At 35.2% G+C, this 12,177-nt stretch overlaps 1 protein-coding gene across 2 annotated transcripts; it reads right to left on the reverse strand.

The window, feature by feature from the left end:
* Positions 1-3,731: 3,731 nt before the first annotated feature.
* On the reverse strand, positions 3,732-4,974 carry LOC116358993 (putative uncharacterized protein DDB_G0290521). Of its 2 annotated transcripts, XM_031811571.1 has the most exons (2): positions 4,085-4,974; positions 3,732-4,030 (listed from the first exon to the last, which is right to left on the reverse strand). In XM_031811571.1, exons 1-2 carry the CDS (start codon positions 4,868-4,870, stop codon positions 3,836-3,838), a joined length of 981 nt encoding a protein of 326 aa, XP_031667431.1. In that variant the 5' UTR covers positions 4,871-4,974; the 3' UTR covers positions 3,732-3,835. The 2 variants fall into 2 exon arrangements, with proteins under 2 accessions (XP_031667431.1, XP_031667430.1); XM_031811570.1 differs by having other exon boundaries at positions 3,732-4,974.
* Positions 4,975-12,177: the final 7,203 nt, after the last annotated feature.

A 12,177-nucleotide genomic window follows, 5' to 3' on the forward strand; every position in this document is an offset into this window, starting at 1 on the left:
CCCTTAATAACCAACAATGCAGTTAAATAGAGTAAATATTTACTGAATAAACTAAAGTAAAACAGATCAAATAAAAAGTAACAAGGTAAAATAACAATAAGGAGTCTGTACCGATATAGAGTCAATGTGCGGGGGTACAGGTTAGTTGAGGTCATTTGTTGGTGTAGGTAGGGGTGAAGGGGGACAACAGTTCTGTTTTTTCCTCCCCAAAGTATCAGGGAGAAACGTGGATAAACGTCTAATTCTCTAATGAGAGAGAATTACGTTGTTAATGTTGTAAATGACTATTGTAGCTGGAAACGGCTGATTTTTTTATGGAATATCTACAGAGGCGTACAGAGGCCCATTATCAGCAACCATCACTCCTGTGTTCCAATGGCACATTGTGTTAGCTAATCCAACATTACAACATTAGCCATGTCTACGTTGTATTTCTGAGCAATGATGTTATTTTAATGGATAAAAAATGTGCTTTTCTTATAAAAAACAATCACCGACAAGGGTTTTGGTCTACCAACATGTGTTTTATGACTGCACATCACCGACAAGGGTTTTGGTCTACCAACATGTGTTTTATGACTGCACATCACCGACAAGGGTTTTGGTCTACCAACATGTGTTTTATGACTGCACATCACCGACAAGGGTTTTGGTCTACCAACATGTGTTTTATGACTGCACATCACCGACAAGGGTTTTGGTCTACCAACATGTGTTTTATGACTGCATATCACCGACAAGTGTTTTGGTCGGCCAACATGTGTTTTATGACTGCAATGAGCGCAACAATACCCACAAAAATTAAGTGAAATCAAGCTTATTAAACAGTATTGCCATTGATTAAAAAATATATATTCACATATATGTATATAAATATTCCCTGGCAGAGAGCCCAAAGAGGACCATTACTTGGAGTAAATCCTAAACGGTTTCAAAATGCTGTTGAATATCCTCGTCATAAAACATATGTTGGCCGACCAAAACCTGTTGAATATACTCGTCATAAAACATATGTTGGCCGACCAAAACCTGTTGAATATACTCGTCATAAAACATATGTTGGCCGACCAAACCTGTTGAATATCCTCGTCTGCAGCCAAGAAAGGAATTAGAGCACTGGTTAAAGGAGGACATTCATACTACGGAAGAGTGGAGAGGTAGACTCAAAGAACTGTATTTAATGGAAAAGATCACCCATAACATACAACTTGCAGACAGATTTAGTCTACTTGAAAAGGATTGGAACCGCTTGTTGTAAATAATATTGTGTAGACACGACTCAGTCTCAAAGCAACCAAACATATGATAATTGTATATATATATATTATTTTATTGTTTAATTAATATGACTTTAGTTTCTTAGTACTAAAGTTATCTTGTTTATTGTATAGCCTATTTGCTGGTGTCTCAGACGACCAGAACCTTAATGATAATCATCACACTTACGTCACAGACAATAATTCTACTAGTTGACTGAACGGACACAAAGTAGGATACTGAAACTCAGTCCGCAATGTTCGGGAAAGCGTTTTGGGGCTGGACACACCGCGAACCAGCCCCTACTGTTGTCGATCACACATACTAATGCCACGTTCACGTGCAATCGGAGTTATCGGAAATCCCTAGTTCCGACTGGGACCCTCAAATTTGGAATTACAAGTGGGAAACAGAGAAAATGTTGTTGGCAATCTAATGGTTAATTAATGGTTCCAACTTGAAAATAACTTAAACACAAATCATATCGGAGTTACGACTTCTAATTTTCTAGTGTCCCATGAGAATATGAAGCCAGCATAATACAGCAGTCAAGTGCTAGTATGTGCTAGGAAACGAACACTTCTGACTTGCTAACATGATTGACACCGTAATAATCGTAATGATACGGCCTTGTAAGAGCCATAAGTGTCAACCAACATAATTCATTATTTTACATTAACCTGTTTAACTTGTATTAAATGCATTATGAAGAACATTGTGTGATTTAGGCTCCACGAAATATGAAATGCGTTATGAAGAATATCGTGTACTGTTGCCTTCACGAAAAAAAGGGTCTTTCTGACTACAACAAGTGCACCAGTATCCCAAAGTATTAAACGAAATCAAACATAGAAAACAGCAGTGGTATTAATACAAATGTTTTCCCCACGGATTAAGTCGCACATAAATTTGTGTCTTTTCTCAGAAATTCTGATCAGAATGTCTGCTCAGAAAAATCGAAAACAGTATATATAGCAATACAAACTCCATTTATAAAACGGGATGCAATAAATACAACATTAAGGTATATTCATAACGTTCAATAATGCAGAAATATAAATATAGGCTGTCGTGTTTAAAATATTGTCTTTTCTCACGAATTAAGCCACAAAAAAACGCACGACATCTGCTGAAATACATTATGTAAACGCACGAATTGAATGTGAGATTGTGTTGTGAAATTGGCCTGAACCGGTTTTGAGTGACCATTTACAATTTATTTACAATCAATTTACAGAATAATAGCAAACCACTCAAGGCAATTGAGCACACATCAATTCACGGGAGACGGCCAGGGTTGGGTCACTAACCTTGATTTACAGAATGATAATGATGATTAATGGCCCATTTCAGGGTACGAGACTCATATTGTCATTGGAGCCTAAACAACAATGGTTTGATGATTGTCCATCTGTGGAGCATTCTAGAAGGACTGGGCTGATCCAGAAAGCTGGTTGTGTGTCTTGTGCTGCCCTACTTAGTTTGTTCATTTGGGAGTAAAAGATTGCCTGTTGACAACATTGAAACGGTGTCTGTTTCTTTACATCAGTGTTTCCCAACTCCAGTCCCCCAACAGCACATATTGTTGTTGAAGCCCCGGACAAACTCAGCTGATTCAACTCATTGAGGGCTTGATGATTAACTGCCACCACATCATAGTCTACAAAACTAGTCAGCCTGTTCCAAACTAAAGCTAAATATCCACTCCTAAACCCTCTTACAATTGTCCGCATACAGTATGCTAGAGACGCTAAAGGAAGTCGCCAACACAACAGCCTGAACAGTCTCTTCAGCGCGTCTCTAGCACCCATCTCGCAACAAGTATCCTCAGGCCTGGGGTAGTGTACCAACGGCCTGGACCAGAGTTAGGCTTTCTCGCAAAAACAATCCTAAATGTTTTCAAATATACTTAAGTATCTAAAGTAAATGTAATTGCTAAGATATACTTAGGTATCAAAAGTAAAAAAGTAAAGCAAACCAGATGGCACCTTTTTGTTGTTCTTTATTAACTCACAGAAAGCCAGGAACACGACAAGCATTTCGCTACAGTCGCATTAACATCTGCTACCCATGTGTATGTGACAAATACAATTTGATTTGACACTCCAATACTCAGACATCATTTACAAACGAAGCATGTGTTTAGTGAGTCGGCCAGATCAGATGCAGTAGGGATGTTCTCTTGATAAGTGTGTGAATTCACAACTGTCGTGTCCCGATAAGCATTAAAAATCTGAAGAATAGTTTTGGGTATCAGGGAAAATCTACGGAGTAAAAAGTACATCATTTTCTTTAGGAATGTAGTGAAGTAAAAGTAAAAACCAGTCATTTAATTAGGGATGTCAATTAAGAACAAATTCGTATTTACAATGACGGCCAAACCAGGACGACGCTGGGCCAATTGTGCGATACCCTATGGGAATCCCAATCACGGCCGGTTAAGATACAACCTGGATTCGAAACAAGGTGTCTGTAGTGACGCCTCAAACACTGAGTTGCAGTGCCTTAGACCGCTGTGCCACTGTGAAGCCCAATTAATGGACAGATACCCCAAAAACTACTTAAGAAGTAATTTACTTTACACCAATGGTGGACAATGGTGCTTGGTGGCGGCTTGGGCCCCGGTGACCCCGCAGAGAGGGCAAAGACTTAGCTGCAGGTACCGGCACATCATGTCCCCATCCTGGTTCTTGATGCTGTGGGACAGAAACACCGACTCAGGCTGCCCGTTGTATTTGCAGAAGCTGCAGAACTTGCGCTCGGGTGATGGCACCTCCTCCGGCGTGTTTCTCCCACTCTGGTCCCAGGTGCGCTGGGGTGATGGCACCTCCTCCGGCGTGTTTCTCCCACTCTGGTCCCAGGTGCGCTGGGGTGATGGCACCTCCTCCGGCGTGTTTCTCCCACTCTGGTCCCAGGTGCGCTCGGGTGATGGCACCTCCTCCGGCGTGTTTCTCCCACTCTGGTCCCAGGTGCGCTCGGGTGATGGCACCTCCTCCGGCGTGTTTCTCCCACTCTGGTCCCAGGTGCGCTCGGGTGATGGCACCTCCTCCGGCGTGTTTCTCCCACTCTGGTCCCAGGTGCGCCCGGGTGATGGCACCTCCTCCGGCGTGTTTCTCCCGCTCTGGTCCCAGGTGCGCTGGGGTGATGGCACCTCCTCCGGCGTGTTTCTCCCACTCTGGTCCCAGGTGCGCTCGGGTGATGGCACCTCCTCCGGCGTGTTTCTCCCACTCTGGTCCCAGGTGCCAGCGGGGGATCTGGACGGTGCTGTAGGGGGCTCGGAACCCTCGGTGCTGCTCGGCGATAAAGGAGCGTCTTCAAACAAGAGGACGATTTCGGAATCCAGGGGTTCCATTTCGTGCCATAGGGGTGGTGTCGCCACGGGTGTTATCGGTAACAGCAAGGCTCGCGGCGGAAACTCTTCAAATTCCACCATGGTCGACCATATCCCGGAGTCATGACCCTCAACGGTTGACGGTTCCGGGGTGAACCTACCTAACTGCATCTCACGCACTAGGTCAGCTAACTTCAGGTAGTCACGCCACGGTTCGAAACTCTTGTTTTCGGACTCCATGTAAGGCGGTAGGTCTTGGAGTTGACAAATCATAGCGTTCATTCTCCCGCTTGTATTTTTTATAGCCCAACAGACTAGTGTCTGATAACGATCAGAATGTACCAGAATAAAGAACGTTGGGTCTGAACTGACAACTCAACTGAAGGCAAATTTGACAACGTTCACCTTTTAACCTGTCCGTGTTTTGTTTACCAGCCAACCACATGGCGTTGTGCGGAGTCCGTGGAACCTGACAACAGCCAATCAAATGGTTTCAAACGGACAACTGCTGAATTGGTCATTTTAGACGATCAACTATTTGGGATACAATTTTACACCTCAACAATATTAAAAACGTCAAATATAACTGTTTAATCTATTCTAGGGTCTAAATTGATAGGACTTCTAATTCTTAGTTATAGGAAGCTGTTTGATAATAGCCTATTTTAATAAGAAAATATCAGTAAAATAACCGTTAAATTCAAAACTGCTTTTTTCTTTTTTTAATATTATTTTATTTCATCTTTATTTAACCAGATTGGCCAGTTGAGAACAAGTTCTCATTTACAACTGTAACCTGGTCAAGATAAAGCAAAGCAGTGCGACACAAACAACAACACAGAGTTACACATGGAATAAACAAGCGTACAGTCAATAACATAATAGAAAAAAGTCTATATACAGTGAACTTCCTTGCTGTTTACTATGCTTCGACGTCCTTGCTGTTTACTATGCTTCGACGTCCTTGCTGTTTACTATGCTTCGACGTCCTTGCTGTTTACTATGCTTCGACGTCCTTGCTGTTTACTATGCTTCGACGTCCTTGCTGTTTACTATGCTTCGACGTCCTTGCTGTTTACTATGCTTCGACGTCCTTGCTGTTTACTATGCTTCGACGTCCTTGCTGTTTACTATGCTTCGACGTCCTTGCTGTTTACTATGCTTCGACGTCCTTGCTGTTTACTATGCTTCGACGTCCTTGCTGTTCACTATGCTTCGACGTCCTTGCTGTTTACTATGCTTCGACGTCCTTGCTGTTTACTATGCTTCGACGTCCTTGCTGTTCACTACTACCAAAACGATTTTATAACACAATGGAAATGACAAAGGAACAACAACTTAAACAGACAATATTATAAAACATACAATGGAAACTACATAAACAGGCATCCTACTGAAATGACCCGTCCAGGCAGGGACGGGAGTTGGGGTAATCGGGGTTTGGAGAGAGGGATGGGGGACGGAGGGGAATACCGGCATCAGAGGAATGGGGAGATGGAGGAATTTAGTTACAGTCAAATAAATACACACGCAACAATCTACACAAAAGTCCTTCTGTTATCATATAAGATCAATGATTACCTCAATCACCAATAACGATTTTCCCTTTGGGGATGATTTAATAAAGTTACGTTAAAATCACTCGAATTGAAGAAAGATGACAAAGAAGGAAGGATTTAAACAGATTAGTAACTAGGTCTGCGTGATAAATGACACCACATTCCCATCCAAAGTATCAAGCCAGATGTGAACTGAAAGTATGTGAAGTTATATGGGCCCAACGTTATAATAATAATGCAGGTCTGTATATCACATTTTATTTTTATTTACACATATTTAGCAGATGTTATTGTGGGTGTAGCGAAATGCCTGTGTTCCTAGCTCCAACAGTGCAGTAGTATCTAACTATTCACAACAATACACACAAATCTAAAAGTATGAAATTATGAAATATATTTAAAAAATAGGCTTTTTTGTAAAAAAAAATGTGTACCTTTATTTTACTAGGAAAGTCAGTTAAGAACAAATTCTTATTTTCAATGACGGCCTAGGAACAGTGGGTTAACTGCCTGTTCAGGGGCAGAACGACAGATGTGTACCTTGTCAGCTCGGGGATTGACTTACATACAGTAGAATATCATTTTTTTAATTTATTAAACTAGGCAAGTCAGTTAAGAACCAATTCTTATTTTCAATGACGGCCTAGGAACAGTGGAACTGCCTTGTTCAGGGTCAGAAACGATAGATTTGTACCTTGTCAGCTCTAACCACTAGGCTACGCTGTATAGTATATACATGAAATGAGTAAAGCAGCATGAAAACATTATTAAAGTGATTCATGTTCCATTATTAAAGTGACTAGAGTTCCATTATTAAAGTGATTAATGTTCCATTATTAAAGTGATTAATGTTCCATTATTAAAGTGACTAGAGTTCCATTATTAAAGTGATTCATGTTCCATTATTAAAGTGATTCATGTTCCATTATTAAAGTGATTCATGTTCCATTATTAAAGTGATTCTTGTTCCATTATTAAAGTGATTCATGTTCCATTATTAAAGTGATTCATGTTCCATTATTAAAGTGATTCATGTTCCATTATTAAAGTGATTCTTGTTCCATTATTAAAGTGATTCATGTTCCATTATTAAAGTGATTCATGTTCCATTATTAAAGTGATTCATGTTCCATTATTAATGTGATTCATGTTCCATTATTAAGGTGACTAGAGTTCCATTATTAAAGTGACTAGAGTTCCATTATTAAAGTGACTAGAGTTCCATTATTAAAGTGATTCATGTTCCATTATTAAAGTGACTACAGTTCCATTATTAAAGTGACTAGAGTTCCATTATTAAAGTGATTAATGTTCCATTATTAAAGTGACTAGAGTTCCATTATTAAAGTGATTAATGTTCCATTATTAAAGTGATTAATGTTCCATTATTAAAGTGACTAGAGTTCCATTATTAAAGTGATTCATGTTCCATTATTAAAGTGACTAGAGTTCCATTATTAAAGTGATTAATGTTCCATTATTAAAGTGATTAATGTTCCATTATTAAAGTGACTAGAGTTCCATTATTAAAGTGACTAGAGTTCCATTATTAAAGTGACTAGAGTTTAAATTATTAAAGTGATTCATGTTCCATTATTAAAGTGATTCATGTTCCATTATTAAAGTGATTCATGTTCCATTATTAAAGTGACTAGAGTTCCATTATTAAAGTGACTAGAGTTCCATTATTAAAGTGATTAATGTTCCATTATTAAAGTGACTAGAGTTCCATTATTAAAGTGATTAATGTTCCATTATTAAAGTGATTAATGTTCCATTATTAAAGTGACTAGAGTTCCATTATTAAAGTGACTAGAGTTCCATTATTAAAGTGACTAGAGTTTAAATGATTAAAGTGACTAGAGTTCCATTATTAAAGTGATTCATGTTCCATTATTAAAGTGATTCATGTTCCATTATTAAAGTGACTAGAGTTCCATTATTAAAGTGATTCATGTTCCATTATTAAAGTGATTCATGTTCCATTATTAAAGTGACTAGAGTTCCATTATTAAAGTGACTAGAGTTCCATTATTAAAGTGACTAGAGTTTAAATTATTAAAGTGACTAGAGTTCCATTATTAAAGTGATTCATGTTCCATTATTAAAGTGATTCATGTTCCATTATTAAAGTGATTCATGTTCCATTATTAAAGTGATTCATGTTCCATTATTAAAGTGACTAGAGTTCCATTATTAAAGTGACTAGAGTTCCATTATTAAAGTGACTAGAGTTTAAATTATTAAAGTGACTAGAGTTCCATTATTAAAGTGATTCATTTTCCATTATTAAAGTGACTAGAGTTCCATTATTAAAGTGATTCATGTTCCATTATTAAAGTGATTCATGTTCCATTATTAAAGTGATTCATGTTCCATTATTAAAGTGATTCATGTTCCATTATTAAAGTGATTCATGTTCCATTATTAAAGTGACTAGAGTTTCATTATTAAAGTGACTAGAGTTCCATTATTAAAGTGACTAGAGTTTAAATTATTAAAGTGACTAGAGTTCCATTATTAAAGTGATTCATTTTCCATTATTAAAGTGACTAGAGTTCCATTATTAAAGTGACTAGAGTTTAAATTATTAAAGTGACTAGAGTTCCATTATTAAAGTGATTCATGTTCCATTATTAAAGTGATTCATGTTCCATTATTAAAGTGATTCATGTTCCATTATTAAAGTGATTGTTCCATTATTAAAGTGATTCATGTTCCATTATTAAAGTGATTAGAGTTCCATTATTAAAGTGACTAGAGTTCCATTATTAAAGTGACTAGAGTTCCATTATTAAAGTGATTCATGTTCCATTATTAAAGTGACTACAGTTCCATTATTAAAGTGACTAGAGTTCCATTATTAAAGTGATTAATGTTCCATTATTAAAGTGACTAGAGTTCCATTATTAAAGTGATTAATGTTCCATTATTAAAGTGATTAATGTTCCATTATTAAAGTGACTAGAGTTTAAATTATTAAAGTGACTAGAGTTCCATTATTAAAGTGATTCATGTTCCATTATTAAAGTGACTAGAGTTCCATTATTAAAGTGATTAATGTTCCATTATTAAAGTGATTAATGTTCCATTATTAAAGTGACTAGAGTTCCATTATTAAAGTGACTAGAGTTCCATTATTAAAGTGACTAGAGTTTAAATTATTAAAGTGATTCATGTTCCATTATTAAAGTGATTCATGTTCCATTATTAAAGTGATTCATGTTCCATTATTAAAGTGACTAGAGTTCCATTATTAAAGTGACTAGAGTTCCATTATTAAAGTGATTAATGTTCCATTATTAAAGTGACTAGAGTTCCATTATTAAAGTGATTAATGTTCCATTATTAAAGTGATTAATGTTCCATTATTAAAGTGACTAGAGTTCCATTATTAAAGTGACTAGAGTTCCATTATTAAAGTGACTAGAGTTTAAATGATTAAAGTGACTAGAGTTCCATTATTAAAGTGATTCATGTTCCATTATTAAAGTGATTCATGTTCCATTATTAAAGTGACTAGAGTTCCATTATTAAAGTGATTCATGTTCCATTATTAAAGTGATTCATGTTCCATTATTAAAGTGACTAGAGTTCCATTATTAAAGTGACTAGAGTTCCATTATTAAAGTGACTAGAGTTTAAATTATTAAAGTGACTAGAGTTCCATTATTAAAGTGATTCATGTTCCATTATTAAAGTGATTCATGTTCCATTATTAAAGTGATTCATGTTCCATTATTAAAGTGATTCATGTTCCATTATTAAAGTGACTAGAGTTCCATTATTAAAGTGACTAGAGTTTAAATTATTAAAGTGATTCATGTTCCATTATTAAAGTGATTCATGTTCCATTATTAAAGTGATTCATGTTCCATTATTAAAGTGACTAGAGTTCCATTATTAAAGTGACTAGAGTTCCATTATTAAAGTGATTAATGTTCCATTATTAAAGTGACTAGAGTTCCATTATTAAAGTGATTAATGTTCCATTATTAAAGTGATTAATGTTCCATTATTAAAGTGACTAGAGTTCCATTATTAAAGTGACTAGAGTTCCATTATTAAAGTGACTAGAGTTTAAATGATTAAAGTGACTAGAGTTCCATTATTAAAGTGATTCATGTTCCATTATTAAAGTGATTCATGTTCCATTATTAAAGTGACTAGAGTTCCATTATTAAAGTGATTCATGTTCCATTATTAAAGTGATTCATGTTCCATTATTAAAGTGACTAGAGTTCCATTATTAAAGTGACTAGAGTTCCATTATTAAAGTGACTAGAGTTTAAATTATTAAAGTGACTAGAGTTCCATTATTAAAGTGATTCATGTTCCATTATTAAAGTGATTCATGTTCCATTATTAAAGTGATTCATGTTCCATTATTAAAGTGATTCATGTTCCATTATTAAAGTGACTAGAGTTCCATTATTAAAGTGACTAGAGTTCCCTTATTAAAGTGACTAGAGTTTAAATTATTAAAGTGACTAGAGTTCCATTATTAAAGTGATTCATTTTCCATTATTAAAGTGACTAGAGTTCCATTATTAAAGTGATTCATGTTCCATTATTAAAGTGATTCATGTTCCATTATTAAAGTGATTCATGTTCCATTATTAAAGTGATTCATGTTCCATTATTAAAGTGATTCATGTTCCATTATTAAAGTGACTAGAGTTTCATTATTAAAGTGACTAGAGTTCCATTATTAAAGTGACTAGAGTTTAAATTATTAAAGTGACTAGAGTTCCATTATTAAAGTGATTCATTTTCCATTATTAAAGTGACTAGAGTTCCATTATTAAAGTGACTAGAGTTTAAATTATTAAAGTGACTAGAGTTCCATTATTAAAGTGATTCATGTTCCATTATTAAAGTGATTCATGTTCCATTATTAAAGTGATTCATGTTCCATTATTAAAGTGATTGTTCCATTATTAAAGTGATTCATGTTCCATTATTAAAGTGACTAGAGTTCCATTATTAAAGTGACTAGAGTTCCATTATTAAAGTGACTAGAGTTTAAATTATTAAAGTGACTAGAGTTCCATTATTAAAGTGATTCATGTTCCATTATTAAAGTGATTCATGTTCCATTATTAAAGTGATTCATGTTCCATTATTAAAGTGATTCATGTTCCATTATTAAAGTGACTAGAGTTCCATTATTAAAGTGACTAGAGTTCCCTTATTAAAGTGACTAGAGTTTAAATTATTAAAGTGACTAGAGTTCCATTATTAAAGTGATTCATTTTCCATTATTAAAGTGACTAGAGTTCCATTATTAAAGTGATTCATGTTCCATTATTAAAGTGATTCATGTTCCATTATTAAAGTGATTCATGTTCCATTATTAAAGTGATTCATGTTCCATTATTAAAGTGATTCATGTTCCATTATTAAAGTGACTAGAGTTTCATTATTAAAGTGACTAGAGTTCCATTATTAAAGTGACTAGAGTTTAAATTATTAAAGTGACTAGAGTTCCATTATTAAAGTGATTCATTTTCCATTATTAAAGTGACTAGAGTTCCATTATTAAAGTGACTAGAGTTTAAATTATTAAAGTGACTAGAGTTCCATTATTAAAGTGATTCATGTTCCATTATTAAAGTGATTCATGTTCCATTATTAAAGTGATTCATGTTCCATTATTAAAGTGATTGTTCCATTATTAAAGTGATTCATGTTCCATTATTAAAGTGATTAGAGTTCCATTATTAAAGTGACTAGAGTTCCATTATTAAAGTGACTAGAGTTTAAATTATTAAAGTGACTAGAGTTCCATTATTAAAGTGATTCATGTCCCATTATTAAAGTGATTCATGTTCCATTATTAAAGTGAATAATGTTCCATTATTAAAGTGATTCATGTTCCATTATTAAAGTGATTCATGTTCCATTATTAAAGTGACTAGAGTTCCATTATTAAAGTGACTAGAGTTTAAATTATTAAAGTGACTAGAGTTCCATTATTAAAGTGATTCATTTTCCATTATTAAAGTGATTAATGTTCCATTATTAAAG

This window comes from Oncorhynchus kisutch, unplaced genomic scaffold (genome assembly GCF_002021735.2).
Source record: "Oncorhynchus kisutch isolate 150728-3 unplaced genomic scaffold, Okis_V2 Okis01b-Okis20b_hom, whole genome shotgun sequence".
NCBI lineage: Eukaryota > Metazoa > Chordata > Actinopteri > Salmoniformes > Salmonidae > Oncorhynchus > Oncorhynchus kisutch.